The following is a 27,728-nucleotide window of genomic DNA, read 5'->3' as shown; positions in this document are numbered from 1 at the left end:
TCCCTATCCTTGTGATTCTTCTCTGCACAAAGCAGGCAGTGTGGTTGCAGCCTCAGAGTCAGAGATCTGGCTTTGGGCAGGTTACTTAATCACTGGGTGCGTTTCTCTCCCCATCATAAAGTAAAAACGACTCAGCTCATGCAGTGCTCTAGGATGTTTTAACATGCAGCTCTGAATAGATACAAAGGAATGTCTTCATCAGAGTGCTTGCCTTAAGATTTTTCATTGCCTGTGCAGTGAGGCCATGTTTAAATCCTAGCACATTAAAGTTTATACTCCTCTCATAGTGGAGAATCCCTCACTGCTTTCCATGTAGCAGCTGTTATTGTGCCAGTAGCACCAGTGCCAGCAGTCACTCTCCTCCCTCATTGCATCGCACAGTTACCCAAAGATAAGGGATGCTCTAGCTGACATTTCAAAGGTGCTGACCTCTTTCTTGCGGGTCAGGCTCATGGCCTGTGCCACATTCCTCCTGGCAGGCCGTTCTCCAGCCCATCTCATACAATGCATGGCAGCATGCCCATAGGATCTCTCTGCAGAGGAGCTGCCTGCGTGCCTGCGTGTGCATGGATGCATACATGCGTGTGCAAGGGCATGCTGCTGCTTCCATTACCTGTGGTCAGGCAGCTATTACTCTGCCCCTCCCAAGTGACTTTTTTTTTTCTTCTTATATCTTTTCTCCCTCTCTTCAGTTATGGCAGGGTGTACACAGCAGATCCTTACCATGCCCTTGCCCCTGCCGCTAGCTACGGAGTTGGCGCTGTGGTAAGTGGGATTTTCTTTCTTGTGCTGTTTCTGATTTCCAGCATGGGGAACAGCCACTGGGTATCGTGCAATGAAACCTCACCCAGAAAAACTTCTTTGTTGAGGGAGGAGGTCCTTAGCAGCAGTGCTGGGTTCCCAGTTGTTCCCCATTCATATCTGTGTGTGCACTAAGAAAGGAACCAGGCTATAGGAGACCAGTTATTACTTGGTCTTGCACATCATGTAGTACAATGAAAAATGAAAATGAAAAGCAAACAGAGCTGCCAGGAGCCAGAACACAGTTGGCAAATCAGTAGAACTGTATCGAGGTGATACATAGAGCAAAAACCAGCAATAGTTAGAGATTCAGGATACCCTTTCTTGCCATTTTCAGTTCTAGGAAGCAAGGGAATAAGTTGTTCTTGTGACATCTTGCATCAAAGCTGCTTCACTCAGTTCCCTCTTGCACTAGTGGAAGGATGCGGTGTCCTGCCTGCCAGCAGTAGTTACGCAAGGGCAGGATGAGGTATGCTGGCATCGGAGGGGAGTGGAGCAGCTTGCTGAAAACACATGCTTGCCCATCTGCTAGCCACCGCAGTATCTGTGTTGTTGCAAAGGCTGGAATACAAATGTGCTCAGAGAAAAAGACACCTAAAAATAGATATCTGCAGTGTAGCACCTCCATTTCAGCCTCAGCTCATCATGTGGATTCTCTTTAGGGTCAATGAGGGAAAAACAGGTAATTCTAGGATACCCAGTCATCATATCTATTTTAGACCTTTACCTTGAGGTGAGGTGAAGAGCATCCTAGAAGTCCTGGTCTCCGCAGTCTATAAAGGCAGCCTGGACAACTGGCTTGAGATTAGGACTGGTGAGTCCCCTCTCTGGTACTGAATTCCCTTCCACCAAGACTTGCCAAACTTCACCTCCAGCTGGCTGGCCATGAGCATGCCCTCCTGAGCCACATCTTTGGTTTTGCAGGCAGAGTTCTCTCTTGCTTCTTAGAGGTGCTGATGGTGGTGGGTCAGTGCCAGGACAGGTCCTTCGAGAAGTGTTTGGGTACTGTCCTGGGTATCTATTCACAGTTCTCCTCCTAACAACCTTTTCTTCTACCATTTCATTTCCACAGGCGAGTTTATACCGAGGTGGCTACAGCCGATTTGCCCCCTACTGAAGTGACGTGAGCCCCCTGCAAGTGGGAGAGCCCCCCCAGTTCATGAGGCCTGGCTATTGCAATATTTACTAGTAGAGGAACTCTATAGCAAGTCGAGGAGGAAAAAAAAAAAAAAACAAAAGAGAAAATACTTTTTTATACCTCACTATGTTCTTTGAATATGTATTTTTTTTTCCTTTAAATTTCTGCCTTTAATTCTTTTGTTCCAAAGATTGTGCTTTTTTCTTTTTTTTGTTTGTTTGGTTTTTGTTTTCTTTTTTGGGTTTTTTTTAACTGTGGTAAAAATAATGCATTTCCGTGTCTGTATGTTGGTGCATAGCTTATCCTACCAATCACGGAAAAGGCGATTAGCGATAAGGAAAGCTGTTAGAAACTGATATCATGCAATTAATCAGGAACACGCAGACAGAGTTACTTCCCTGGGTCTGGTGCTTGGTGCCTGTGAGACAGGAGGACATGAGGGAGAAGTCTCCACCTGCTGTGTTTCTGGTCTGCAGAAGGAAGCACTCTGGCTGTGGCTGGGACCTGAATGCTGGTGGGAAATAGTCATTTACATTTGGAAATGGGGGAAATGCAGAGACTTTCCTTGTTTCTATCACCATCTGACGTGCACAGGTTTGGGACAGTTTCAGCAGTGTCAGAACTTTAGACTTCACAAGAGGAGAGTCCCTCAACCTGCCCAAAGACTTCAGCTGTTACCTGCTCTATAGGGGACAAGACTTGGAAAGGAGTTTTTGACGAGGATGATCTTTTCCCCACACACAGAACTTTTACTCGCTGATTTTTGTCCGCTGCAGGTGGCTGTAACTGTCATAGTTTTCATTTCTCCTTTTGAAGATCTTTCTTGCTGTCCCTTTCCTCCCCTTCGTTCCTCGAGGAGTGGCAGATGCAGTGCAGGATCATGCAGAGAGTACCTCTGTTGTGGACAGCAAGTGACTAAACTTGGGGAGGTGAAGCACCTGCAGCCTTGCAGAGGAAGAAAGCGAGCAGAAGAGTCGAGCATGGCGCACGCTCCGAGGCCCAGTGGGCAAGGGCTCTGCTCCTGTTCATCCTGGGCTGCTTAGGTGCTTCTGCAAGTAATCTGTTTCAAATAATATGAGTGAGGAAAAGCCAATCACACACAAGCTGCTCGAGTTGAGGGACAAGCATGTGGGTTTGTGTGGGGGAAGAAGATCTTTTATATCTAAATGTGATCCTGAAGTAGTTTTGTATCTGGCAGAAGCAGTTTTTGCAAGCAATGAATTCATAGGAACTTCCTATCACAAGCTATTTCAGGCCCTTCCATAGCTGCATTGGAGCCCCTGGGTTTGTTTTTCCCAGCTTCTCACAGAAAGTTGTGCACCTGGTCTGCTGAGTCCATATAGACACTACATATTAGAAGACTTGGAAGGATAGAAACTACTTAGCTGAGGGCTCCACGACTCCCAAGACCGTCTCCCTTCTGCTCTCACAGACAAAGAATTTGCTGTGTTTCAAAGAAAGGACACTTAGATGACTGTGAGCTGTATCCTGATGTGGAGTTGCTGCTCTCCAGACCTCCCTGTTCAGCTGCTGGCTCCCAGAGTGCTCCCAGTAATCCCAGGGGTCAGAGGCAGGCTCTAACCGCATGCTGGAGAGATGCAAGAAGTGTAATTGTACCAGGCTGCCTCGACTCCGTGGATTGGTGCTGGGGTGAGCCACTGCCTTCAGAAGGGCAGCTTAGAGTATGGATTTGTTGGGGGAGCCTCTCCAGCTCCTGTTGAACACCTGCTTTTCCATCCACCACTGATACAGAATAGGAAAATTCCTACATTTAACACTAAGCAATGTCAGCAAGCAGAGGTCCTGCTCCTGGGGAGGTGTCCTGGTCCAACCACACACAGCCACACACTTTTTGCTCTTCCCCAGTGATACATGGAGCCTCTCTGTGCACAGCAGAGTGGAGGTACGTCAAATGGGAAGAATGGGGACACCATTAGTTAAGCTAGAGACCCTGAAGCTATTGATTTTCTGGAGGAATAGCTCGATAAAGGGGACACCAAACTGCCAGCCTGTTGGGCACCTTTTTTTTTTGTTTGTTTGTTTTTTCTGGTTTTATTGTTGTTTTTTTACTTTTTTTTTTTCCAAGCCAAAGTTTGGTTTGTTGCTGTTATGACAATTTTTTTGTTGTTTGTATATAAATATTTTAGCTTGAAGATAAGGAGGGGGGAGAACAGGGCGTTGGGGCTTTCACAAAATCTAGGAAATGAGGGAGACTCGGGATGTTTGGGGGTTTTTACTGCCTGAGTTGGGGTAAAAGAGGGAGGACTTGTGGTAGCGATAGTCATATTCAAGTGGAGTTATTTCCACTGCAGAGCAGCCAGGGGACTTGCAGAGCTGGGATGCAGCATGTTCTCCCCGCTGTGGATGGAGGGCCTGAGCGAGGCCATCCCTTCCATTCCCGCAGGCAGTTCCTCAGGCTGTGAGCCCAGGAGCATCTGCAGAGCCCTGCTGGGGCAGCTGCTCCCCCACTGCCCCTCTCCCACATTCAGTTCAGCTGGTTCTGACTGCGACTCCCCAAAAGCCGGGTTTTTCCTTCCTGAGTGCCCTCCCCTGCCCTGGCAGTGCCACCTGCAATCCCCCCCTGCCACGTGGCCTCTCTGGGAGTAGGGAGGTAGCCCCATTTCTGCCGCCTGGCAGAGTCTATGCATGGCAGCTTCAGCCCGCCCAAGTATATTAGGAATGTGAGGGGTTTAGTGCAGAAGCACCCAACCTTTGGGGGGCTGTGGTCCCCCGATCTCCGAGTAATACCTGTTCTAAGACCATTCAAGCCTGATTCCTCCTGTATCCGAGCCTGACCTGCTCTAGTCCCTCCCTGCCAGGCTCTTCTGGTGCATTAAGCAGCCAGTGTCTCTGTGGCTCCATAGTTAATGCTGCAAGATCCCCTGAGGGAGCTTGCTGATAGCCTGGCTTCCTGCTCTCAGCACTGAGCTGCAGAGGGGACACCAGGACACTTGCATGGCTGGTGGCCAGAGGTAGCTCACTGGTTCCAGGTGTCCAAAGCACCAGACCTCCCAAAAACTTGCATGGCAAGGTTTCCTGAGTGAGTGTTGTGCTGTGACAGGAGAGCTCTTCAGCCTTTCTTCCCTGTTGGCAAACAGGGAGCTCCAGTTTCACTCTGATCTGTTATTGAGCTGAATAAAGAAGCTTTCAGAGTAGCCAAGGTGTGGCTATATCCATCCTCTGAAGAAGTGAGGACAAAGCCTATATCTCCCTATGCAAAATTAATTACGTTTAATAAATTGAACTGGGCCCTGGCTTATTAGAATGATGGCAGCTAGTGCTTGTCCGTGTGATGGGTCTGCAGTCACAGGTCCCTTGCAAAGCAGGATTTGGCTTTCTGAGGGAAACCGCACAGGCAGCCTGGCGAATAGCTTGCTGTTTGTCACCATCTAGTCTGGTGGCATCTGGGACTCCTTTTGATGCAGAGAAAAAAAATGTATCTTTAAGTGTAGCTGTTTGTACTGTCTTGCAATAGGTTCAGCCAGCACATGATGATGAAATTTTGGTTTGAAGAGTTGGTTTATTTAACATGCTGGTCTGTATTTCCTTGCAGTTACAGTTGCGCTGGTATAATGTAACTTCTACTGGTATAGCATATTCTCTACTGGGAATAAGTTATATTGATGCCCAGCAAGTTAGCAAACTTGTCCTGGTCCCCACGTGTGGGAGGCTGCACTGTTGTAGGTGGGTTAGCTTTTCCAAGAAAAGCTATGACAGGACCTGGAGGCAATGGGAGCTCGGTATGAGCCTAATATAGACAGCTTCTCCTGGGTTAAGCAGTGAGGTGGATCCTGTGTCATGAATTCGGATAGACAAAGCCATGTTTAAAGATAGCTGTGGCTTGGCTGTTCCAGTGCCTGAGAGGGAGCAGACTTGCCCAGCAAGGAGCACTGGCTCTGGAGTCTAAGACCTGTGTTTTGGACAGGGCTCTGCCAGTGACCTCTCAAGGGTCCCTGTGGGGCAGTCGTGTTGCTACTTTAGACTTCGCTTCCCCGTCCCTAAAGTGAAGTTGAAGTTTATCCCCTGTTCTTACCTGTTTTGAGATCCATGGATGTGAAGTGTACAGCAAGAGCTGAGGAGGGTTTTCTGAGTAGCTAGCTCGAGTGCTGGTTGTGGAACGGTTAATGAAGCCATTTCCCTGCCTGAAAAGAGACACTGGCTGCTGGGCTTTCAATTCCAGCACCAGAGCTCCATCAGTGGGGAATACAAAGCAGAGCCTCCCAGTTCTACCCATGGTTTTTCCCCAGCCCATCCCTATCTGTATCTTCCCATCCTAGCCACGAAGATGGAGGCAAGTGGAAAACAGGTTTGGGGAGCACTTAGGAATTTAATAAAGGGAAACCCAAAAGACAGCTCTGGGGAATGCTTTTGCTCAGTCTAGCTCCAAAGGGAAAGCACACAGGCAGCCTGGCAGAGGGCCGGCTGCCTGTGACCCTCCAGCCTGGCAGGGTGGGGGAATGCTGTCCTTGGTGTAGAGGGGTGATTTTTAAAGTGTTTTACCTGTTTGCACTGTTTTAAAATAGGAGGGGGGGGAACCAACCTAGTGAACAAGATGAACATCCAATGTAAACTTCTTTGTGTTTTTATTTTTGACATGCTCTTGGATAATGTCAAACATTTTGTAGTATACACCAGTGAGACTTGATTCTTTGTTGCATAAAACACTATTTTTGGTGATGTTAATGTCTGAAAAGCCCATTCCCTCCATCCCCACCTTACTGATTGCCCTCTCCACACTCCAACCCCAGTAAACTTCTCTTCTACAATGAAAACTCCAGTCAACAAGGCAAGCAGGAGTCTGATAGCCAGAGCGTGAAATGGGGCCCTTTGCAAGCAGGCTGTGGGGTTTCTGCCTGGTATGCTTTGCTCCAGCCAGGAGTTGTCAGGAGAGCCCCTGTCCCTCTGCATTGCCTGCAGCAATGGCAGTCTAAACGGGACTTGGGATGGCCAAGTCCCGTCTCTGTTGCCACTGCTGACCCTGGAAGACAGCTTCTTGCTGGGGCTGCCAGTGCTGCCCATGATTGTCCTCCTGGGGCCGTGGGCTGCAGCTGGCCCAGGCTTGTGCAGGAGACTGGCTTCCCGAGCTGCCTCTCGACTCGTGGTAGAGCAGGAACGCATCAGCCAAAAACCTTGCCTGATTTCACCAGGAGATTGCTGGTATATAAAGCCGTCCACCAAGATACTCATTTGGCTGGCAGTCAGAGTCAGCAAAATGCCCATTAATCTTAGGAATGTTTCTTCTTTTTAAAAATTTTTGATGTCCTGAAGTGGGTCAATAAATCTCTTGCCAGATTCCCAGTTCTCTGCTGGTGGAAGGGCTTGTTGCTTCCCTGAGGAGTAAATTTCTTACAGAAATCAGGCCTCCCACATTAATAGTCTCAGTTCTGGTCATGTTTTTCTATTTTTTTTCTGTTCACAGTATTTTGTGTGTGCGAGTGTTGTAGTTTTGGCAGCTCAGTTTGGCTGCATTATCAAGTGACAAAATCATCCTCTTTTACCCCAGGGGATACGATTTGGTTTTGTTTTCTTTCCTTAATTTTTTTTTGTTTGTTTGTTTGTTTGGGGGTTTTTGTTAGGCTTTGTTTGGTTTTTGGGGTTTTTTTTGGTTGGTTTTTTTTTTTTTTAGTTTTTTTTTTTTAATATGGTAAATCCTGCTTGTAAATAGCTGGAGCTAAAACCTGGGGCTGATAGCAAATGAGAACCAGGGCTGTAGATCAATATGGAGCTGGTGGAGTATTTTACTGACCTCACAGGCCGATCTCTTTGAGACTTGGAGATTTTCAGTGCGAGGCTGAGATGCCGCAGCACCTCCAATGGCAGCGACAGACTTGCTCCTTCTCGCAGTCTCCCCAGCACCTCCCATTGCCAGGTACCGCCGGGGAGCAGGACGTGTCCGAGTGGGACACGTTCCCTTCCCCTGGATCATTTCCTAGGACGCCCGAGCCGCTTGCCCAGGGTCCCATTTCCCTGCTGACTCTGGAGAAGCAGTATCTGCATCCCAGGGCTTTGTGACAGCCTTTAACTTCCCGCCCTCCCTCGTTAAGTATCATATTGTATAGTAGCTTTCAGACCATACAGTATTCATTGGGTTATTCCTATTATTATCAAGTAGCTGGAATTGTGAAGGTTGGAGTAGTTAGATCTTTAGCTTTTATTCCTTTTTTTTGTATTACTATCCATGTGTATAAATTATTGATCATGTTGCTGGCTTTTATAAACTCTAAGCAAGGGGGGAAACCCTTCCTAACCCTTTGCAAATGGTAATGAAGCACTGTTTTTAAATAAAAGAGAGAAACACCAGTCTGCTGTCTCCTCTGTGTTGTCTGTTTTTCAGCACATCTGGAAGAATTTCGCTGGTGCATCGCCCTGGCAGGTAAAATGCAAAGAAGGGAAGCTGGTATGAGCTGGGAGATTGGATCTTCTTAACAGTGATAAAAAGTGAAGCCTTGGCAAGTCACACTGGCAAAATCTCAGCCCCATCTGTTCCTATACCAGCCTCTCAGAAAATCCACGCCTTTACCTGCCATTCTATCCCACTGCTGCTTATTGGCAGAAAAGGGCCAATTGTTTGGTATTTGATAAGAAGCTCTTTTTTTTCCTTTTCCTTTTTTTTTATTTTTTTTTTAAGCCTAGTTGGTGTTTGAGTCTGTGGAAGGAGAGAACCATTTCAAATTACGGTATCAGCATCTCCTTTAGCGCCTGTGTGGCCAACCTTGCTCCCTCTGTGATAGCACAGGATTAATAGTTAACACACACAACTGGAAGCCGGGGTTCCTGTGTCAGTGTAAATTTCCTCTGGGAGTTTGGACACATCTTTTAATCACTGTTGTCCTGCCTGTAAAAGGAGTATTGCTGCAGACAAGCAGAAATTCATTCACATTCTGTGTAGTACTTACAAATCCTCCAGTGAAAGATGACATGCAAATATAGATCTGTGTAATCAGGTGCCTTTTAAACTGAAATGATCCTAAAAATAGCAAATAATAAATCCCTGTGACTAATTGGAAGTGATTATTGAAACAATAACTGAGCAAAATGATGATACAGTCAAATATGTCTAATGCAGTTGAGACTGGTGTTTTAATTGCTTTTGGAAGTGCAAGGTACCAGGAACAAAAAGGGTGGGATAAGGTATTTCCCTGGGCAGTAGGATTGTTGATTACAATGCAGGAAGGTGTGCAAGCTCCTTAAGCATTCCTTCCCAGTATTTACCAATGATATGTTCCTGTCAGATGATCCTCATTTCATTCTAACAATAACTCAAGAGGATGTTCAACAGTGACTGCTAAAATTAGATGCTTGGAAATCAGGGCTGAATAATTGTTGAAGAAAAGCTAGTTAAGGGATTCTGCATCAGTGGAACTGGGAAAGGTCTTGAAGCTCTGCCGTGCTGGGATAAAGGTGTTGCAGAGGGAGGCTCCAGAGGCACGGCAAAGGAGCTGTAGGTATTCCAGCTGACCCTCATTTCAAGGCAAAGCTGTAAAATGGCTGATCCTGGAATTTACTAATTAGTCAGTAAAAGTGTTGTAATATTCAGCATTGCTCAATGTGCTTTATCCAGAGTAGAGCTCACCAAAGGAAGCAGAGGTTCTTTTCACTGCAAGCTGGCTGAGGAAGCAAACACGGCTGATTTAATACATCCCCCCCCTTTCTATAAGGTGTAGATAATTGTAATAAGTAATAGACAAATCACACTAGTCACAGCTGATCACAAGCCATGGTGCTTGTTTCTATGAGTGTAGGTAGCATCTCCTGAGAGTGACAGTGCCACTGGCATCAGGAAGGACCTGGGGAGAGGGTTTGGCAATAACAGGCGTGGGCTCTGTGCCACGGGGCCTGGTGTCAGCCCAGGGTCCACCAGCGTGGCTGCCGAGCAAGAACCTCGGTGCCACATGGCTGTGCCTGGCTGCTGCAGGGTGGGATGGACCCAATAAATGGCAACATTTGCTGGAAAGCATTTGGATCACATTGAAATGATTTATGAATTCAAACTGAATTTGCAGAAGAGCTCAAGGGTGAGGTTAGTGTGACTGCTAAGGCTGCATCTGGCACTGACAAGCTGCATCAGGAGATTTGACTCAAAAGCTCAGGAAGAAGTCCTGATCCCTGTGCCTGTAGCAAAGCTGACTTGTCAGGATTTTGCTGGACTTCTATTGACTGTACTGGCTCAGAGGTGGCAGTCTGAGTATCCCTTTGATAGGAGAGTTTAGCTTAGCAGCTGGTGTGGGAGGAAGAGTTATTTGCATGCCCTCTTTCTGTCTTTATGCAGAAAATTGCAAAGTTGTAGAATAATTCGGGTTGGAAGAGATCTGTGGAGGCCATCTAGTGCTGTCTTGCTCAAAGGTCAGTCAAGTTCATGTAACTGTAACATCTTCAGTGTGAGCTCAGAGGGGAAATGCATTCTGCAATGCCAACAACTTCAGCATGTCCTGGGAGGTGAGAGGTGACCCCCACTCCGCTCCGTGTGCCCTCAGCTGTTTCCTTCCCTGTGCAGACAAAGTTGGTTGTTGCTTGCAGCTGTTTCACTGGGGTGTGGAGAAGAAAAACTGCAATGTGCTTAACTTTGATTCAGACAAGATGTATTTTTTGTGATTGCTCTCAGTTTGCCTGAAACGTGATCATTTCTGGCATAGCATGTCCGGTGCTGGCTCCAGCTGCTTCCAGCATGGTTCAAGGGCTGGAACTGGGTGGGAGAAGAGGAGGGAAACAGGAAAACAACTGTGAGAGCTCATCTGTTATTTGTCAGGAAGGATAATTGATTGCTCTCTAGAAGCACCTCCCAAGGAACAGAGAGCTGACTTCTCTGTGTCTTTCCTGCCAATTGGTGTAACATTCCCCAGCACACGGCAGGTGAAGCCAAGGCAACTCCAGCCTTAACTGTGGGTTAAGGAACTTGCTGCAATTAGTGATTTCTAAAGCATTTCTAAGTGCCAAATACTAATCCAAGAGCTTGCTGTGACTTGCACCATCCAGTTCTATTGCTGACCTCAATGGAAATGGACAAGGAGGAGATGCTCTGTCCTGGGTACTCTCTGTTCACCTTGAGCTTGCACTGACTCTTCGGCCCACACCTGGAACCCTTGGCTGCTGCTCCTCTTCCCTTTGCTGGTTGGTGGAGGCAGCCCCACAAAGCAAGTCCTTGCTCACAGGGCCAGCCCGAGTGGGCCAAGCCCAGCATTTCCCCAGTGTCACCTCTGGCAGAGGAAGAAAGCTGCTGGCTTCTGTGAGCCCCATAATAAGCAATGAGAATACTGGAACTGAAATGAGGATTTCAGTTTCTGGCAAGAGGCAGTCGTCTCCTGCAGGTCTCTGACAGTGCAGCAGGGACTATTTGGCTCCTGAGGTGCAGTGGCCACCAGCCCATGACCAGACTCTAGAAGTCAGCCATCCCACTTGGAGAAGCCTTGCTGCGTTTGGCCCCTTGCTGCAGCACACCGATGCTGGAGTGCCAAGGAGGAGATGCACAGAGCTGGCACTGGGAGCAGCTGTCCCAGTTTGTGGAAACTTTCTTGCCTTTTTAAGGACATGCAGAGTGCTGTGCTCTAACTTTAGCACAAAGGTATGGTTGACTTGGCTTCTTTTATTAATGGATGAGTATAAATATATCTGCTCTTGGTGCCTGTCTTGTTCTTCCATGTGTAAACACTGAGCTCTGTCCCAGCTCCTTTTGATGATAAATTCCTTGTCTTTTGAATCACAAATCACCTTTTTGTGTGTCAGGAGGAAGCGTCAAAGCCCAAAGTCACTTTGTTTTTTATAGCACCAGCGCTCTCCAGCTGAACTCCGCTCAGATATCACCGATTTCACGGAGCTCTGCAACAACAGCAGGTCTGGCGTGTTTACGGTCTTACTGAAGTAGCCTTTGAGCTCCTCTGGAGCCCTGCTGCCACAGAGCGCTGCAATCTTCTCTTGTTTTTGCTAGGATGTCGCCCGTCCTTCCCGGCGGGAGGCTGGGAAACCTCGCTTCCCGTTGAAAACACCAGGGCTTTTCTTTTTCGGTCAGTGCTTCTGAGTTCTGCCGCTTCTGCTCCACGAGAAGCGGCTCTCCAGAAATAGCTCCTTGCTCCTGGTCGAGCGTGGCTCACGTGGGCGCGATGCCGCCGGCTGTCCCCGCACTCACCCCCAGTGCAGGGCAGCCGCAGATGCCTGTGCCCACAGCACAAGGGGCTGGGGAGGGATTTTGGCTCACCCCAGTGTGAATGGGGGTGAGCTGCCTGCTCTGCTGGTCTCCCACTCGGCTGCAGGGCTTGAAGGTGAGAAAGGAAAAGGAAGACTCAGTGCCATCCATGCAAAGCTTTGCACAGGTAGTGGAAAGATTCTGTGTTGTGGGGGGCTGATCGAAAAGTTTGGGGAGAAAAGGTTAAAGCTGGGGAAAAACAGGTGTGTGCTGAACTTTCACAGTGGCCTCGAGGGTGAGGGCTGAGCTGGCTGCAGAGCTGTGACCCAGGGATAACACTCTTGTTTCTTCTCTGGGGACCCACAGTGGGCTTTGTGGTGAAGGAACAGGAATGACCTGCCTTGCTCCTCACTAACGGTGTGATGTGACCAGCACTGAGCTGGGAGGCAGTGCATCCAGAGAGGCGAGTCTGACACACTTCATGGGGTCAGATCGGGTGAGACAGCCTTGAAGCACTGGAGATGACAGCTGTGGTGAAGCCCACTCATCCCTGGTTGAGATCCAGGTGCTGCTGTGGTTGAGAGGGTCATTAGCTGTGGTGGGGAGGCCAGGCAGAGCCCAGCGCGGCAATTTGGGTCACTGAGCGGCTGTGCAAAATATCTCCTCAGCCCTCGGCTTGCAGATGGCTTTGACTTGAAAACAGCAAATACCTGGAATTACTGCAGGGTTGAGGGGAAAACCCCATTCCCACAGGCTCATTAGTTACACCAAATACCTCTTGCACTATGGATTTGGTACCTGTCAACAGCAGCACAAGTTCTGGGATCTGTGCTGACAAGTGGCTGGTCCCCCCAGCATTATCCATGAGCTGTGGGAGACCATGAAAGGCCTCCTCACCATCAGCCAGTGTCCTCATACCAAAACTGGAAAAAAAATCCCATGTGCAGAGCTAAGGGGGCTTGCTCTGGTTGTCCCTGCAAAGACCAGGATGCAGGCAGCAGCTGTAAGGCATCCCTAGTAGCAAGGAGGGTCAGAAATAACTCCAGGAATGGGATGCCAGACCTCCTGATTTTCCTGTGGCTGATCCTGGAGCCTCCAAGCTTTCAAGTATGTTGCATTCCACTGAAGAATGATGTCCTCAAAACAAAAAAATTGAAACTGAAGCCAGATTTCCCTCCAGGGGCTGAATACATTTGTGCCTGGCCAGAGCTGTTCAGATTGTGGGAGCGGTGACCATCAGTGGCTCCCAGCAATGGTGTGGGGTGCTTAGAGCCACGACAGCCCCTTGGGAGGTGTCTCAGGTGGGACATCCCAGCACCTGCACAAAACTCGCTGTGATTTGCAGGCCAGGTGTGACTTGGCACTGCAGGGGGAAGTGAGGAGTTCTGTGCATTTAGAAAATCAAATATTCTGGAGCCTTGCCTATCTCTGGCATGCCCTCATCCTGCTTGCAAGTCCCTGTCAGCTGCCTTTCCCCAAGGCCTCCACTAGAAATGAAACATCTTGACAAAAACAAAGGGCCCCTTTGAGAAACACCTTGGCTGAGCATCCCTCTCCCTGCTGGTGACTGATGGCACCAGGGACATGTACTGTGTGGCCATGGTGCAGAGCCAGGAGCCACTTTGTCCCTGTGATGTAGCAGTGTCCAGCTCTACTTGGAGCTGCACAGATGCATGGTGGATTTTAACTCTGGTTTCCTTTGGGAAAATGTGAAATATTGATCATCCTGTGCCTTTTTATGACTTCCTGTCCCCTTGCAGGGGATCCTCACAGCTGAGAGGCCCAAGAGGAACAGAAGCATCCTTATGGGCACTGCCAAGGCTGAGACCTCAGCAATCCTGCGTGTGCAGGAAATGTGTCCTGAAAAAGAGCTGGGTCTGGGTACAGCACATCTCTGATGTGACCCCTGGAGATTTTGCTCACCACGTGTATCCACGTCATTCCCTCCCTGCCACTGCAGCTCCGTTGGCCTCCTGGGGCCACATGTTTCTAGAACAGTTACCAGCACTGAGTCTGAGCATCTGTGCCCAAAATACAGTGTGAGTTGCCAGGAGGAGAGAAGAGGCAGTGGATGAATCTTGTCTTTTCTGCTTTGCAAACAATCAGGTCCCAAGCTTTGTGCTCTGCTCTGTTGCCCTGACTGATTGGCCTGGTGGTAGGTGGCTGCTCAGGGAGTGCTGCAGAGCAGAAATCTTTTTCCAAATCCTTGGCCTCTGCCCTGTGGCAGCCAAGAAGTCCACATGGAACAAAATCCTAACATGCTCAGAGGCATGTTTCATGGCCAGAAATCTTTCTGGCCTCAGTTTCACTCCAGGCATTGGGGAAAATACGAATGCTTTTAAAAGCTGCCATCTCATCGTCTAAGTCAGAGAAACCAAGAGCCATGAATGTGCCCAAAGGAATGGCCCACAGGAACAACAAGGCTTGAGCACACAGGATAATGCAAGGCAGAAAAAGCAGAAAGGCACATTTTGAACAGTACTTTAGTAGTCTGGTCATCTGGATAAAATGAAAAGGAGAACCAGGCAGGACCGATAAAGCCAGGTCTAGCCAGACCGCCAGGACTCACTGCAGGACTCAGCAGGGCTGTGAACACCCACAGCTGTCTTAACCACTGGGACAGTCAAGGCCATGACATTTCTGAGATTCCTCTACCCAGGACAGTATTTATTCCACTTCATCTTAGAATTTATTTTTTAACACCTCTTTTCTTTCACTAGTGTTTCTACAAACAACTTGGAGAGGCTTCAGAGCTTGGGAGTTACCAGCCCTCACCTCCCAAAGCCACAGTGAGGTGCCTGGGTCTGTGGCATCCCCTGGCTCTGCATGTGCAGGAAGGCTGTTTCCAGAGCCAGAGCTGTGCTGTAGTGCTGAGGGTCTGTGGCCACACCAGGGACAGTACTGGCCTCTCTTACACTTTGCAAGTGTAGAATTAAACCAGTGAAGAGCAGGAAACCCAGTCTCAGACCTGGCCTGCTGGTGGTCTGATTTTACCACTGCTTCCTGCAAAAAAACCAAGACCCTGGGTGGGAAGTCTGGAGGACCAAAGGATTGTCAGCATGGTGCTAATGCTAAAAACTGGGTCAAACGGTTGAACAAAAGGTGAAGGGACCACACAGCCTGGCAAGGGTGGTGGGGTAGTCCTGGCACTGGGGCCTCCTGGAGGGAACAGGAGGAAGGGGTTCTGTGAAGTTTCATCCCAAACCTCAGGCACAGGATGGCAGGGATGGCTGTTTGCCTTAGTGACAGCCAAGGGGAAGAGGCTGCAGGCTGCTGTGAAAGGGCTGATGGGCTGTGTTCTCTGGGCAGGGGCATCACCTCATTCTGCCCACAAGACCACTTGGTGCCTTCTGCTCAGCCCTCAGTTTGAAGAACCAGACCAGTACCTCATGCTTGAAGCCGTCCTCATTAGCATCTGTGTGCTGGAGAACGATTCTGCCAGGAGCCACACGATGTCCATGTTTCCATTGCCATCGCTGCAGCTGCTTGTGTTCCTGATTTCAAGAATGTCTGGGTCATTAGACACCAGGATGACCTGGTGGAGACCCTGCCTTCCTTAGCTAATGCATTCCCCAGGATGTGGGCACAGTGATTCAGGGATACTGTGTGATTTCCTCACTTATGTTTTTCCTGTCCTAGAGCTACTGCTACTTACCTCTGCATCTAACCCCAGAAATGCCCTGCTGGTTTCCCACATGTGAAGTCTCTCATACCTCTCCCCTCTAGGCTGTTTACTCAAGAAGTTTCTTACTTCACTGGGGCACTCAAAAAGCATCTGCTGATGTAAATTTAATTCCAAGATGCCAGGTCCTGCCTGTAGCTGCATTTCCCATGTGGAGCCACACCCGCTTCTGGTCATATCCCTTCACTCCTGTAAGGACCCAGCACAGGCTCTGGCCATTCAGAGGTGATTTTTCCATTGTGTGAGTGGTGTGTAGCTCTAGAGCTCCTGTTTCCCAATCCTGCTCACCAAAGTTGGACTCATGTCTCCATCCACTTCTGCTGCAAGCTCAGGGCTGCTTCAGGAGCACCAGGGTGGAGACAAAGCTTTGGGAAAAGGTTGATCTCCAAGCATGCTCTGTGGGCTTGGAGCTGGAGATGCTAAGCAGGTGCCGCTCCTCCTGCACATCTCTGCTTCTCAGCATGTCTGGTGTGTGAATTCTTGGATATGAGCTCCTCAGCATTTCAGGGTGAAAAGGTTATTTTTCCCACATTACCTCGCTCCCACCTGCCAGCTGAATGTCACAATAATTTAGATGTGGCAAAGGCAGCAAGAGTCGTTTAGGTTCCACCCAGCATAGCAAGAGCTGGAAGTTAGCTCACATGCATAAGGGGAGAGGAATTTCCCTTAGGTCTTCAGGAAATGTATGGGCTCATGCTGGGGTCCCAAAACTGGAGCAGCTGGACAATCCCCGCTGGGGCAAGGTTTGTGGGTTGCTTCAGTGCTGTTCACGTAAGGTTTACCATGGCAGCACCCTCAGAGGTGGGTGATGCTGTTCCAGTGCCGCTGGGTTCAGCTGCCATGAAATCACCCGTGGCGTTTTACAGGAGACATTTGCCTGTGTGGGGATGCTTGTGCTTAGGGTCATGTCTGCTTTTGCTTCTATGCCTTGTATTTTTAAATTGGGTTTGATCGGCACTCAATGCCTGCAGCATAGCTCCTTTCAGATCATCTGTCATGTCAGAAAATGGCTTTGAATATCTGTCTGCTCATTTCAAGCTAAATATTTACTCTGTAATTAGGCAGTTTTGTTTCAAATGCTTTTTTTAAAAAAGTATTAATGAAAAGTCAGTTTTAAGTTGCCTAGGTTGATGGGAATAAGCAGGTGGAAAGCAAAAGACTTCTGGTGTGGTTGCTTAGATTTCACAAAATGTCCCCTCTGTTTGTCTCTTCCCCTGGGTTCATCACTGTGAAAATCTGCTCTATTGGTTTCTGTGCCAGGACATGCTTGGGATATTGCACCAGTGTGTGTGGAGGTGAGGGAAAAGTCTTCAGTCCATGCTGTCCCCACTTGACAGGGCTCCTTGATGGTGTCCCTAGCTGGGCTCTCGTCCCCGGAGCCATTGGTGCCCTGCCCCAGATGCTGGTGTGGGTGCAATGCAGGTGTGGTGTGGCAGTGCTGGAGGCATCTCTGTCACAGCCCTCCAGTCCAAGGCACACCCTGTGTGTGCTGTGCAGGGATGAAAAACGATGGAGAACTGGGGCAAATGTGGTTTCACGTTTTCCTGCTGCCAGAGCAGTAGAAGTCGTGCTCTCGCAGAGACAGAGGGCTCATGAAGTCACACGTGGGCAAAGACAGAAAGGAAGGAGCAAGTTTCTTACTTCACTGGGACACTCAAAAAGCATCTGCTGATGTTGTAAATTTATTTTCAAGGTGTCCAAACCTGTGGCTTCTGGTTCACCTGTGAACTCAGAGGGAAGAAAAAAGAAAATATGTCAACCTCACTCAGGCTAAAAATATTTCATTTAGGTTCCTGGCAAGACAAAAGCCTCCTGACACCCTGGCATGTTCATTTCATCAGGGGTCTACATGGTGTGGTTTTTCCTTCAGATGAAAACATTTTCAAGCTCCACTCCCAAGGCAGATCTCCTACCTATCCGTAGTTTACCTCTAAGCTCCTGCATGAGGGCAGGGAGCAAGATGCTGGCCAGTGACACGGCTGCCTCCTGGCCAGGGGAGTGTGGGATCCTGTCCCCCTGCACTAGGGAGAAATTAAAGGTAAGAAAGGAAGATAAAGATTGAAATTGAAATTTAAACCTAAAATATAACTTCAAAGGACACAACAGTTAAGCTACTTGGGGAAATGTCTGAAGTTTAAGGATTTGATTTTGTGAGTGGCTGCAAGTGCGAGCTTCCCACTAGACCTGAATTCAGTGGCAGGGGAACTCTGCCTCAGAGCACAACCTTACTTTTAATTACTTCTAGCTAAATCTGTATGAAGTAATTGTGTACTATTAAATGATCTCACTCAACATAAGATAACTCTACTTTAATTCTTCTTATCCTCTGTAAATAAGACATATATACACTAGCTGTTGTGTAAATAACCTCACTGCCTCACCTCTGCCAAGGAGTGGCCCTTCTCTTGCTGCTTCTGATGCCTTTTGGCTATGTTATCTCCTGTCAGCATGCCTAAAGCGAAGTAAAAACATGCTGCTTGCAGTAGTCAGTCAGATTTTCTAAGCCACTGTTTACACTGCTGTCTTATTGTATCTACTCAGGTAACCCTCCTCGAGCAGGGAATGCTGAACAAGATGCTCTGATCCACCACAGGAGCTAGGATTAGGTGCTGGTTCTTCACACTGCATTTCTGCATATTCTGGATCATCATAAGCTGCTCTGAAATGTTAACTGGGAACATGAGCTCATGAGCCCAGTCCTACAGCTGTAATTTGGAAGTGAGTGATTAAATTTTCTACTTAAAATAAAGCTGGCTTAGAATTATAAAGTCATGGAATGGTTTGGGTTGGAAAGGAACTTAAAGATCATCCCGTTCCAGCTCCCCTGCCACGGGCACAGATACCTTCCACTAGACCAGGTTACTCAGAGCTTCATCCAATCTGGCCTTGAACACTTCCAGGGATGTGGCATCCACAGATTCTCTGGGCAATATGTTCCAGTGCCTCACTCCCTCACAGTAAGCAATTTTTTCCTAATATCTAATCTAAACCTACTCTTTCAGTTTGAATCTATTCCTGCCATGTCACTATGAGCCCTTACAAAAAGTTTTTCCCCATCTTTCATGTAGGCTCCCTTCAGGTACTGGAAGGATGCAATTAGGTCACCCTAGGCCTTCTCTATTCCAGCCTGACCAAAGCCTGTTCTCAGCCTTTCCTCACAGGAGAGATGTTCCATTCCTTGGATCATTTGGGGGCATCTCTCTTTCCTTTTTGCACTTCCTTCCTCCCTGTCAATGTGCACCATCTTGTACAGCAGTGTGGATGTGCTGCAAGGCAGATCCTGTGGGCATGCTGATAAATTTCCCTGGCCTCTCTGCCCAGCACCCTCAGCTGGGATATGCTCACCATGCTCACCACTGTGGTGAGCTTCTTGGCCACTGATCAGGCCTAGGGGCTCCTGTGTTTTCATGTCAGGGCGGCTTTCCAGGGCAACTGTGTGCAATACCTGCCATGTTAATACCAGCAGGCACAATGTACTTCAGAGGAAGTGTCCATGACCTTTTCCCTCAGGCAGAAAATCCCTCTCTGCAAAGGGAACGAGTTACCCTGCTTTGTTCTGGCAGCTGGAGGCTAATGGTGGCCAAGATGTGCCATACTTGGGGGTCTTGTGGTGATTTTGGTGATGTGGTTCGTGTGGATCTCCTCTGAAGGCATTTCTGTGAGGTTTCAGGTTAGGAAACTGTCCTAGGAATGGTATGAGGTATGTTACAGCTCCTGCTAAATCACCAGCCAAAATAATCAAAATATTTCTTGAAAGTTTCTGGACTTGGGAGCATAGGGATGCTCTTTGTGGAGCTGGTGGGATGATCCCACAAGAAAAGTCCTGCTGGTGCCCATGCTGCTCCAGCACCATGGAGCACTTCCAGCCATACAGGCTTGCAGAGTGGCTATTCCCACATCACCAGTGTTTTCTGGTACTTCCTCACATTAAGCTTTGCCCTGCAGAAGCTCAGAGACTTCTAGGATCCTGTTGCTGGTAGCCATCAACTGTTTTTGGAAATCCCATGCCCCAGTGGAGCCTGTTTTAGGTTTGGAGTGTTGAGGCTGAGCAGAGCCCAGCAGAAATGGTATTTTCCACGTGTGCCAATGGAGGCTAGTGGCCAGGGTGCCACCTCCGAGTGATGAGCTGGGCAAGAGGGGGGGCTGACTGTGCTGAGGCTGGTGCAGGGGAGCCCTCCCAGCACAGTACAATGTGACTGGGGGGAAAAGGGAGCAGAGCAGCAGCGAGAGCAGAGAAATCGTCTCAGTCACAGTGCGTTCCACCAGCACCACGTCTGGCACCCACACAGTGGGGCCTTTGGGTTTGCCCCACGCAAAGAAGATGAAATACCAGTCATATGGAGAAAGAGGAGGAGGGGAAATACTGTGGAAAAGGGAATCTCCAGGAGAGGGAAACGTTTCTGTTGGGAGAAATGGAGCAAGGGGAATGGCTTTTAGAGTTGCCAGGCAGGGAAGCGCCGTTTGCACAGAATCACTGTGGAGACTGGCACCAACTCTCCCTCTTGTGGGCATTTCCCTCTGCTTTGTGTAGAGTCTGGTAGCTGCTGGTCCTGCCAGCAGCCCTGAACGCTGCTGGCTTCATCCTAATGAGATGGTTCATAACTCCTCTATTAAATACCCATATGAATTAGGCCAAGAGGGTGGCCTGAGCTGCAGAGCCAGCACCTGGAGTGCCTGACATGGTGCTTATCACTCACCAGGTGAGAGGCACAACTCTCTCTGCAAAATGAAACGCCTGAAAGCAGGACCCATGAAAAGGCAGCAGCTGATATGGAATCAATGACTTTCCAAACTCACTCCTTGCAGGTCAGACTGGCCAGGGCTTCACTTTCCCACTTTCCTCTCACTTTGCTCAAGTCAGTCTTTCCAGTTTGTTTAAAAAACCAAGCAAGTCAAAACTTACCATGTTCCCATCTGAACTTCTGTCTGAATTCTTCCCCCTGCCCCAAAGATTCTCTCTCAGCCCAGACTGTACTCATGGATGAGACATTTGTATTACATGTTTTTTGACACAAAAAGTCTGCCTGTTTTGTCTGGTCTATCTGAAGTCACATTTCTTTTCCTGACTTTTTGATCTGTGGTTCCAGTGTCTGTTTTTTGTTTGTGATTTGGACCCTCTCTACACCAATAAGGGTGAGACCCTGTCCTGTGAGAGCCAGTGTCCCTCTCTCAGCTCCATGAGCTGCAGGTCTATAAGAGCAGCAGATAAATGCTGATTTTTGCTCAGGAGGAGAACAAATCCAGTGTCATTTGGCCCTCGCTGTAAACTCATAGAAAAGTCACAAAATTAACACTGAAACACGAAGGAGCATGAATTCATTTAGGGCAGAGTGAAATTCACCACGTGGAGTGAAATCTCAGCTGCAGCTGATGGGGAAGGAAATAAAAGGACCGCAGGCTAAGATAAGCAATTTCCAGACAGATGCTGCCACAGACCAGCTGGATCCGACCAGCTGCGCCACCAACACTGGAGCACTTAGCAGGAGGAGGAAGATCAAAAAATAAAACCGTGGTGTTTGAGGAACTCACAATTAAAAAAAGAGATGGGAGCCCTGCATGTGCAAGGATCTTTGAGGATAATGGAGCTTTATTTTTATTGTTGGTTTGGTTTTATTTTAAGAATGAGCACGCCTTAAAGCTGTTTGTGAATGGTTAGAAGGTGATTATTGGATTTTTGTCTTTGTGTATTGGCTGATCTTCTGCAAAGTCACCAAGTCAGCAGGTTGTCTTAAACAGTTTGACCTAGTAAGGCTGCAGCCATGTCTGAAGTATATTCTGGGGAGCACGTATAAGAGGATTAACAAAAATTATGAACTCATGAAGAATTCTGCCTATGGCTGTTAAACACAAGCATGCAAATATAACCTTGGGAAGTTCCTTAGCCTCAGGTTGACGTGATGGAATAGAGCTGTTCCTGCTTCTTAGACTTTCCCTGGGCACCTGCCACTAGTGTTGTTGGGGGAAGAGGCTAGATGAGCTAGCTGTCCGTGAATCCTGTGTGTAAGATGCATACAGGTGAGCTTTCCAAGGGCACCCAGCCTGGGATATGTGTATATGCATCAACAGGCCCCAAAGAGCTGGAAGGGCTGGCCAAGCTGAGCATTTGGCAGGAATGCTGTGGCACACTTGTGCCACTACCTAGGGAACCACTGGACCAGGATTCTCAGCAGAGGTGAAATCTTCCAGTATTTGTAATTTTTGTGCCAGTGTCTTGCAGCCAGCAAGCAGCAAGCCCCACCACTGGGATTGTCTTGCCAGCAGGACCCTGAAGTGGACAGGGCAAAAGATCTGTTTGCAAGCACAGCAAAGGAAACAACAGGGAAGAGATGGAGAACAGAGACCCCACCCTAACTGAGTGATAAATGTTCTGCTTAGGTAGCCAGGCCACAGGTGCTATGTTTAGAGTGCTCACTGCTGCCCAGTGCTGATCTGCATGACAAAAACTGATTATTTTGCCAAGCATTTTTTTCAGAGGGATCAGTTTTCCTGCAGGAGTTCCCAGTAAGACCAGCAGTGCACAGAAAGCACTACTGGATTAGGGACTGCTTAAATGGGTGCTGCTTCTCAGGAGAGAAGTCCTGGTTGTTCCTATCCTCCCTAAGGGTGCACTTGGTGTTGGAACGATAATGCAAAATGAGACCTTGAACTTTGAAAAGGGCCAACTGCAGCTGGAAGCGAGAACCTGCTGGAGCTCATTAAAAGGCAAGTGTAAACATCAATAAAAATGATGGGGCAGATCTTGGCTTCCCCACAGGCTCTTATCTTGCAGAAGCTGTGTGCTTTGTGGATGAGAGGCTGTTTTGCAGGCAAAGGGAATGAAAATATGTCTTTTTTCTCTCTTTTCACCCCATGAAACTCAGGCAAAGGGAAACCCTAATCTGTATGTGCTGTTCCACTAGTTAGACAGTGCTGCCTGGGGTTTTGGAGGAAGGCTCTGTGGGTGTTTCTTCCACAAAGGATGCTTGAGTAAGTAGCTCTGCCTCCCTGTCCCCCCCACCAGCAGACGTCAGTCCAGCTGTGTGACAAACCAGACCACAGAACTTATCTGGCTTCAAAATACACTCTCCAAAAGATAAACACAGTTACTTCAAATTCAGACCAGTTCCTTAATCCAGCTCATCTGAAGCCCTCAAAAAGAACTGCACAGGCATCATGGGGTGGGGGAGGATCTGCTGTCATTGCCTCCAAATCCAATTCAAAAACAGGCACAGCCTCATATTAAGTGCTGGTAGCTTGAGGGCCATTGCCTGCCCAGTGGGCTGAGACGGAAATTTGTAGATGCTGTCACCCAACTGAACCATGTAGTCATGGGCTGTCCCACTCTTTTTGGGAGGCTGAGAGCCCACAGCTAAGCTGTGCACTGTGTGCTGAGGCCCAGTGCCTCCTCTTCCTCGAGGAGCAGCTCAGACAGGAGGAATTATTTATTGTTGCTGGCTCCCTTCAGGCTCTGGGCGTGGCTGATGGTGTGTCCCAAGGCAGGGAGGGCTGCACACAGGGCACTTGTTTGCACAGTGGCTCAGCTCTGTCACTGCTGAGGCTGCTCTTGCCCTGATCTTGGCTATGCTGCAGTTGCTGCTGCCTTTGCAGGCACATGAGCACCTTTCCAGCAGCCCTGGGAACCTTGCAAGGCACTCATATGCCTAAGGCACCCATATGCCTCTGAAGAGGAGATTTAGGACATTCTCTGGCATAAGGCATAGAGAGGGGAGCAGCCACCCCTTCTGCCTGGATTTCATCCAACTTGATCACTAAATCCCAGCCTCAGCCACGTTGTAAATGTCTCTGTTGCAGTTTCCTGTGGGTAGCTCTGAGCTGAAGAGCTCAGGGTGACAGGCAGACACCCAATACTGAATGCAGGCTGATTGCTTGACCTTTTTTGCCCATATGTGTTTTTGTGGCCCTGCCTTTCTCAGCTGCCCTCCAGCAGGCTTTAGTTAAAATATTTTATTGATGATGAGGGAGGAATTCCTCTCTTGCTTTAGTGTTTCAAAGGGTAGTACACAAATCCTTGAGTGCCAGTACGGTGTTACAAAGCCTAATCCACCTGAAGACACTGCTGTGTGCCACATTTCCCACTAACTCCTGGAGATCTCCAGGGTTGCACTGGCACAACCTGTGTTCTTACCTCTAAATAATAATTTTCTCCTTCTGCTCTTGGGAGGGTGAAGCTTTAAAATCTGCCAGTTGTTCCCTAATCAGACTCTTCCTTTCTTAAACTGCACTCACAATTTCCCACACAAAATCCTCAGTCCTTTTGTGCTCTGCATTCCCAGTCCTTCAGAGAAAGTTTGCATCCCCAGAGAGAGCTGCTGCAGCCTCAGAGACAGCCTCAGTTTCTGTACTGTAGCCTAAATATTCTTGTCCTGGATTGCCCTTCTGCTTTTCCTGCAAGTTCTGCCACTGAATGCAAGCACTGATCTCCAAGAAGTGTCTTGTTTAGCCGAGATAAACGTTTCTCCCAGGTGCTGTGCAGAGTAACACACATTGTGAGATGCCTCAATAATTGCACAGGAGCTGTCGGCTGTGCCTGTGTTATGTCTGATAGTCACCAAAGGCTGGATCCTGTGAGCACTGAAGCGAAGGTAAAGCTACCTCTGACTTTACAGCACAGGGCATGATCCCTGAGAGAATCCATGCCAAGGTACTGGTAAGTACATAGCACAGTTCTGCAAATTCACAGCCTAAATCTTGTCCTGATGCTGAAATCTTCTGCTCCTAGTCTTTCCTCTTCCTTTTAAGCAAGCAGGTCAGGTCACCTCTCAGCTGCTGAAATCCATCAGTGTGCAGGAGCCCTGCCTGGAGGCATTGCTAAGAATAGTGTCTAAGAACAAGGGGAGGAGAGGAGTGAGCCTGGAAGGGATTTGGCCACTGCCATCATCAGTTAGACTCCATCTCATTTCCTGCAAGCAGTGGAGGCTACACAACACTCAGTTTCAGGTGGTGCTCTTAGGTGACAGTCTTCTGCTTCTCAGAGTACTTGAAGTCAATGGCAGGGCTGCCCAAAAGCCAGTGTGCTTGCCCTGCTATAAGGTCCCATTACTGTACTCCTCACCTCTCCAGCTCACAGCCCTGCTGTGGGTGCAGGACTCTCACCTGTCTGTCTGCACAGACTGAGCTGCAGGCTCCTGAAACAAAGCACAAATTAATCTCTTAGAAGAAGCTGCATTTCAGCACAACGCCATAGAAACCACAGCTGTGTTATGGAGGGCCTTTTCCCTGGCATTATGCAAGAGGTAATTATGTAAGTTGTTGTTATATAATATTCCTGGCTTTTTCAGAGTGCCAGCCTCCCCCTGACCACAGCAGTGTGTATTATTTACGTCACATCGTGCTTTATACAACCCAGGCTCGCAGCAGAGCTGGGGCTGCTGTCATCACTGCTCCAAGCCATGGGACCCAAAGCTGCTCTCTGGGCTTTTTAAAAATTGTGTTGTGGGGAAAAAAAACCTCAATGAAAATAATAAAAAATTATTTGATCAAAATATGTCTTTGTTCCTCTGAGACATTTTGCTGTGTAAGCACACAAGACGGTTTGGGTTGTTTCTTGAGGAAGGACTGGATTTTGGAACATCTCTGTCTCTTTCTTTCTGGAAAATTCATTTCACAAACTTACTTCAAATGAAAAAGAAGTCTGTTATTTCTTCCAGTGCCTTTCTCTTGGGTTCCCATTTTCTACTTGAACCAGGTCTGGCTGCAGAAGAAACAGAACTAGAAATTTGTTCTCTTAACCACCAAGGCAGTGTGGGAGACTGTTGGGCTCTCCAACATTCACTTTCCAGCCCAGGGTTGGATTTTCTCTCTTCACAACAGTGATACTCTAGGAAAAAAAAAAATTAACGTGGCCAAACAAACTTGGTTCTGGTGCATCCCTGTGGCTGGTGTGTGTCCTTCTGTGTCTCCCAGCTCTACCTGGGCAACTGAGCCTCTTTTGTGGTAATGACCACAAAACAGCTGGTGTTTCTGAATCTATTCCCAAGAGCTAATCCCTGCTCTTTCCTGGTGTATCTGTGGGCTCAAGCAAGTCATAGAACTTCTTTCAACCCTCATCCATGGGGAGGACAAGTGGCTTTTCTGTCCATGGAATTGTGGTCTAAATTAATTAATACCCGTAGAAAGGTTTCCCAGCTGTGAAGAGTGGAGTAAGGCAGAGGTGGGACTGCACCCACTGTTTTGTGGGAGATGGCTCTTCACCTACCTGCTGATCCTGTTAGGTGGGGGGACCTTTCTAAGCACCTTTTGGTAGCATTTTTGGGTAGAAACAATGCTCATGAAGTCTCTAGAACAGTATTTCTCCTCGTGGCAGTGCCATGAATCTCAGCTGTGGCTCTACTGCTTTCCCATGGGATCTTCCTCTGTCCCCATCCCACCACTCCAGCCCTCCGCAATATCAAGGCTGGGGGATAGGGGGGAAGTCACAGCAACCCAAGCGACCGAGGAATAGCGGTGTCTCTACATCCCGCACTGAAAATGAGTTCTGCACCCAAGGCCGCAGCCCTGCCTCCCCTGGGCTCACCGTGCCACCTCCGCAAGGAGAGGACTGCCTGCCGGCCGGGGCTGGCAGCTCTGGGCTCGGTGGCCCGTGGCCACCAGGTGGCAGCACGGCAGGACCCGCGGGCCGCGACCGAGCGCGGCTCCGGAGCAGCCCCGGGGCACCCAGGGCACCCCACCCTGTCCCGGGGCACCCAGGGCACCCCACCCTGTCCCGGGGCACCCAGGGCACCCCACCCTGTCCCGGGGCACCGAGGGCACCCCACGCTGCCCGGCCAGGGGCTGCGAGAGCACGTCCCCCCGAGGAGCTTTGCAGTGGGGTGAAAGCGGCCGCTTTTGCCGGCGATGCAGCCCAAAGCCTGGGCAAAAGCATCCGCGGTCCGTTCCTGCTGGCGATGGGAGAGAGCTTCAGGTGTGGGTGCAGACACAGCCGCGTGTGCCAGCACGGCTCCGGTGTGCTGAAATAAATAGCCTGAAACCGGCTATTCAGTCATCCGGTGCATTTTAAAGGAGGCAGCCAATATACTGGCTCTTTGTGGTTTGTGTTTATCCGGATGATTATGCAAGTGATAGATTTTGCCCCAAGGGTAAGACAGGAGGCCTGTAGATACTAAAATGTTATGTCCTTTTGGTGGCTGCGGGGTTGAGGGGTGGTCTGGTGCACTAAAAAACTTTTAGTATTTCTGTGGATTATTTATTTAAGCTCAAGGGAGAAGGGCTTATATTTTCATTTCATTACTACTTTGCTTGCAGAAAAAAAGCAATATGGAATCTCATACTCGTTTGAAGTCTTCTGACCATTTAATGTTAATGCCCGTACTAGGACTTTCGGTTTCACAGCCCTGGGGAAAGCTACAGAGAGCGAAAAGTCAACCAGTTTCAAATGGAGTTATTACAGCAACTGCGTAGTTCCAGCTTGGGGAATATACAGGGCTCGGTGCGTAAGCAGCAGCCTCTCGCGTACCGGGAGCACGTTTGTGTTCCTGTTGTGTCTGAAAGGTGTGTAAACCAGTAAGGTCAGTGTTCAGGATCCTGCCCAAGCCTGGAAGGGCACAAATGCTTCATTAGTGCTGTCAGGATGTGGGGAGTGAGGTTGCAGATATGTGATCTCCCCTGTCTCAGCCCTGTGGAGAACTGCACAAGGAATGAGTTGGAGGAGTACTATCCTCTATTCCACCAGTTGAGCTTAGTTTGGGTAATTGGGTAAAAAAAACCCTGATGTTTGCACAGGTAAATCAGGATGAAATCTTGAAGTACTGGAAGTAGATTTTTGGATGTTAAGCAAGCTGGTGCATAGAGGAGATGGAACGGGAGGATTTCAGAGTCTCAAGCTGACTTGGCTGACAAAGGCTTGCAACATGTAATGGCCAAAGTGTCCTTACCTCAAGGCTTGGATGCCAGCTGACACCTCCACTGGGCTTTTGCCACCCTTCTTACCCACAGCATTCCTTTTAATCCTCTGTGTTTCAAAGGGATGTGAGGCTCTGTGCCTCCATCATCCT

At 48.6% G+C, this 27,728-nt stretch overlaps 1 protein-coding gene and 1 long non-coding RNA gene across 13 annotated transcripts in view; both read left to right on the top strand.

Moving 5' to 3' along the window:
* Positions 1 to 8,239, top strand: part of LOC131592447 (RNA binding protein fox-1 homolog 2) — a 171,281-nt gene extending 163,042 nt beyond the window's left edge. For 10 of the 12 annotated variants that reach the window (XM_058863965.1, XM_058863972.1, XM_058863963.1 and 7 more), the window contains 2 exons: positions 693 to 765; positions 1,874 to 8,239. In XM_058863965.1, coding sequence (XP_058719948.1) covers positions 693 to 765; positions 1,874 to 1,918 — 118 coding nt within the window. In that variant the 3' untranslated portion in view covers positions 1,919 to 8,239. Of the gene's footprint in view, positions 1 to 692; positions 766 to 1,873 lie in introns of those variants that run through there. The other 2 variants (XR_009280612.1, XR_009280613.1) reach the window with 2 other exon arrangements.
* Positions 8,240 to 12,043: 3,804 nt separating this feature from the next.
* On the top strand, positions 12,044 to 18,493 carry LOC131591950 (uncharacterized). Its single transcript, XR_009280492.1, has 3 exons — positions 12,044 to 12,243; positions 17,528 to 17,776; positions 18,280 to 18,493. It is a non-coding gene; the product is annotated as an uncharacterized LOC131591950 (long non-coding RNA).
* Positions 18,494 to 27,728: the final 9,235 nt, after the last annotated feature.

Source organism: Poecile atricapillus, chromosome W, assembly GCF_030490865.1.
Source record: "Poecile atricapillus isolate bPoeAtr1 chromosome W, bPoeAtr1.hap1, whole genome shotgun sequence".
Classification (NCBI taxonomy): Eukaryota; Metazoa; Chordata; class Aves; order Passeriformes; family Paridae; genus Poecile; species Poecile atricapillus.
This window is presented reverse-complemented; position numbering and strand designations above follow the sequence as displayed.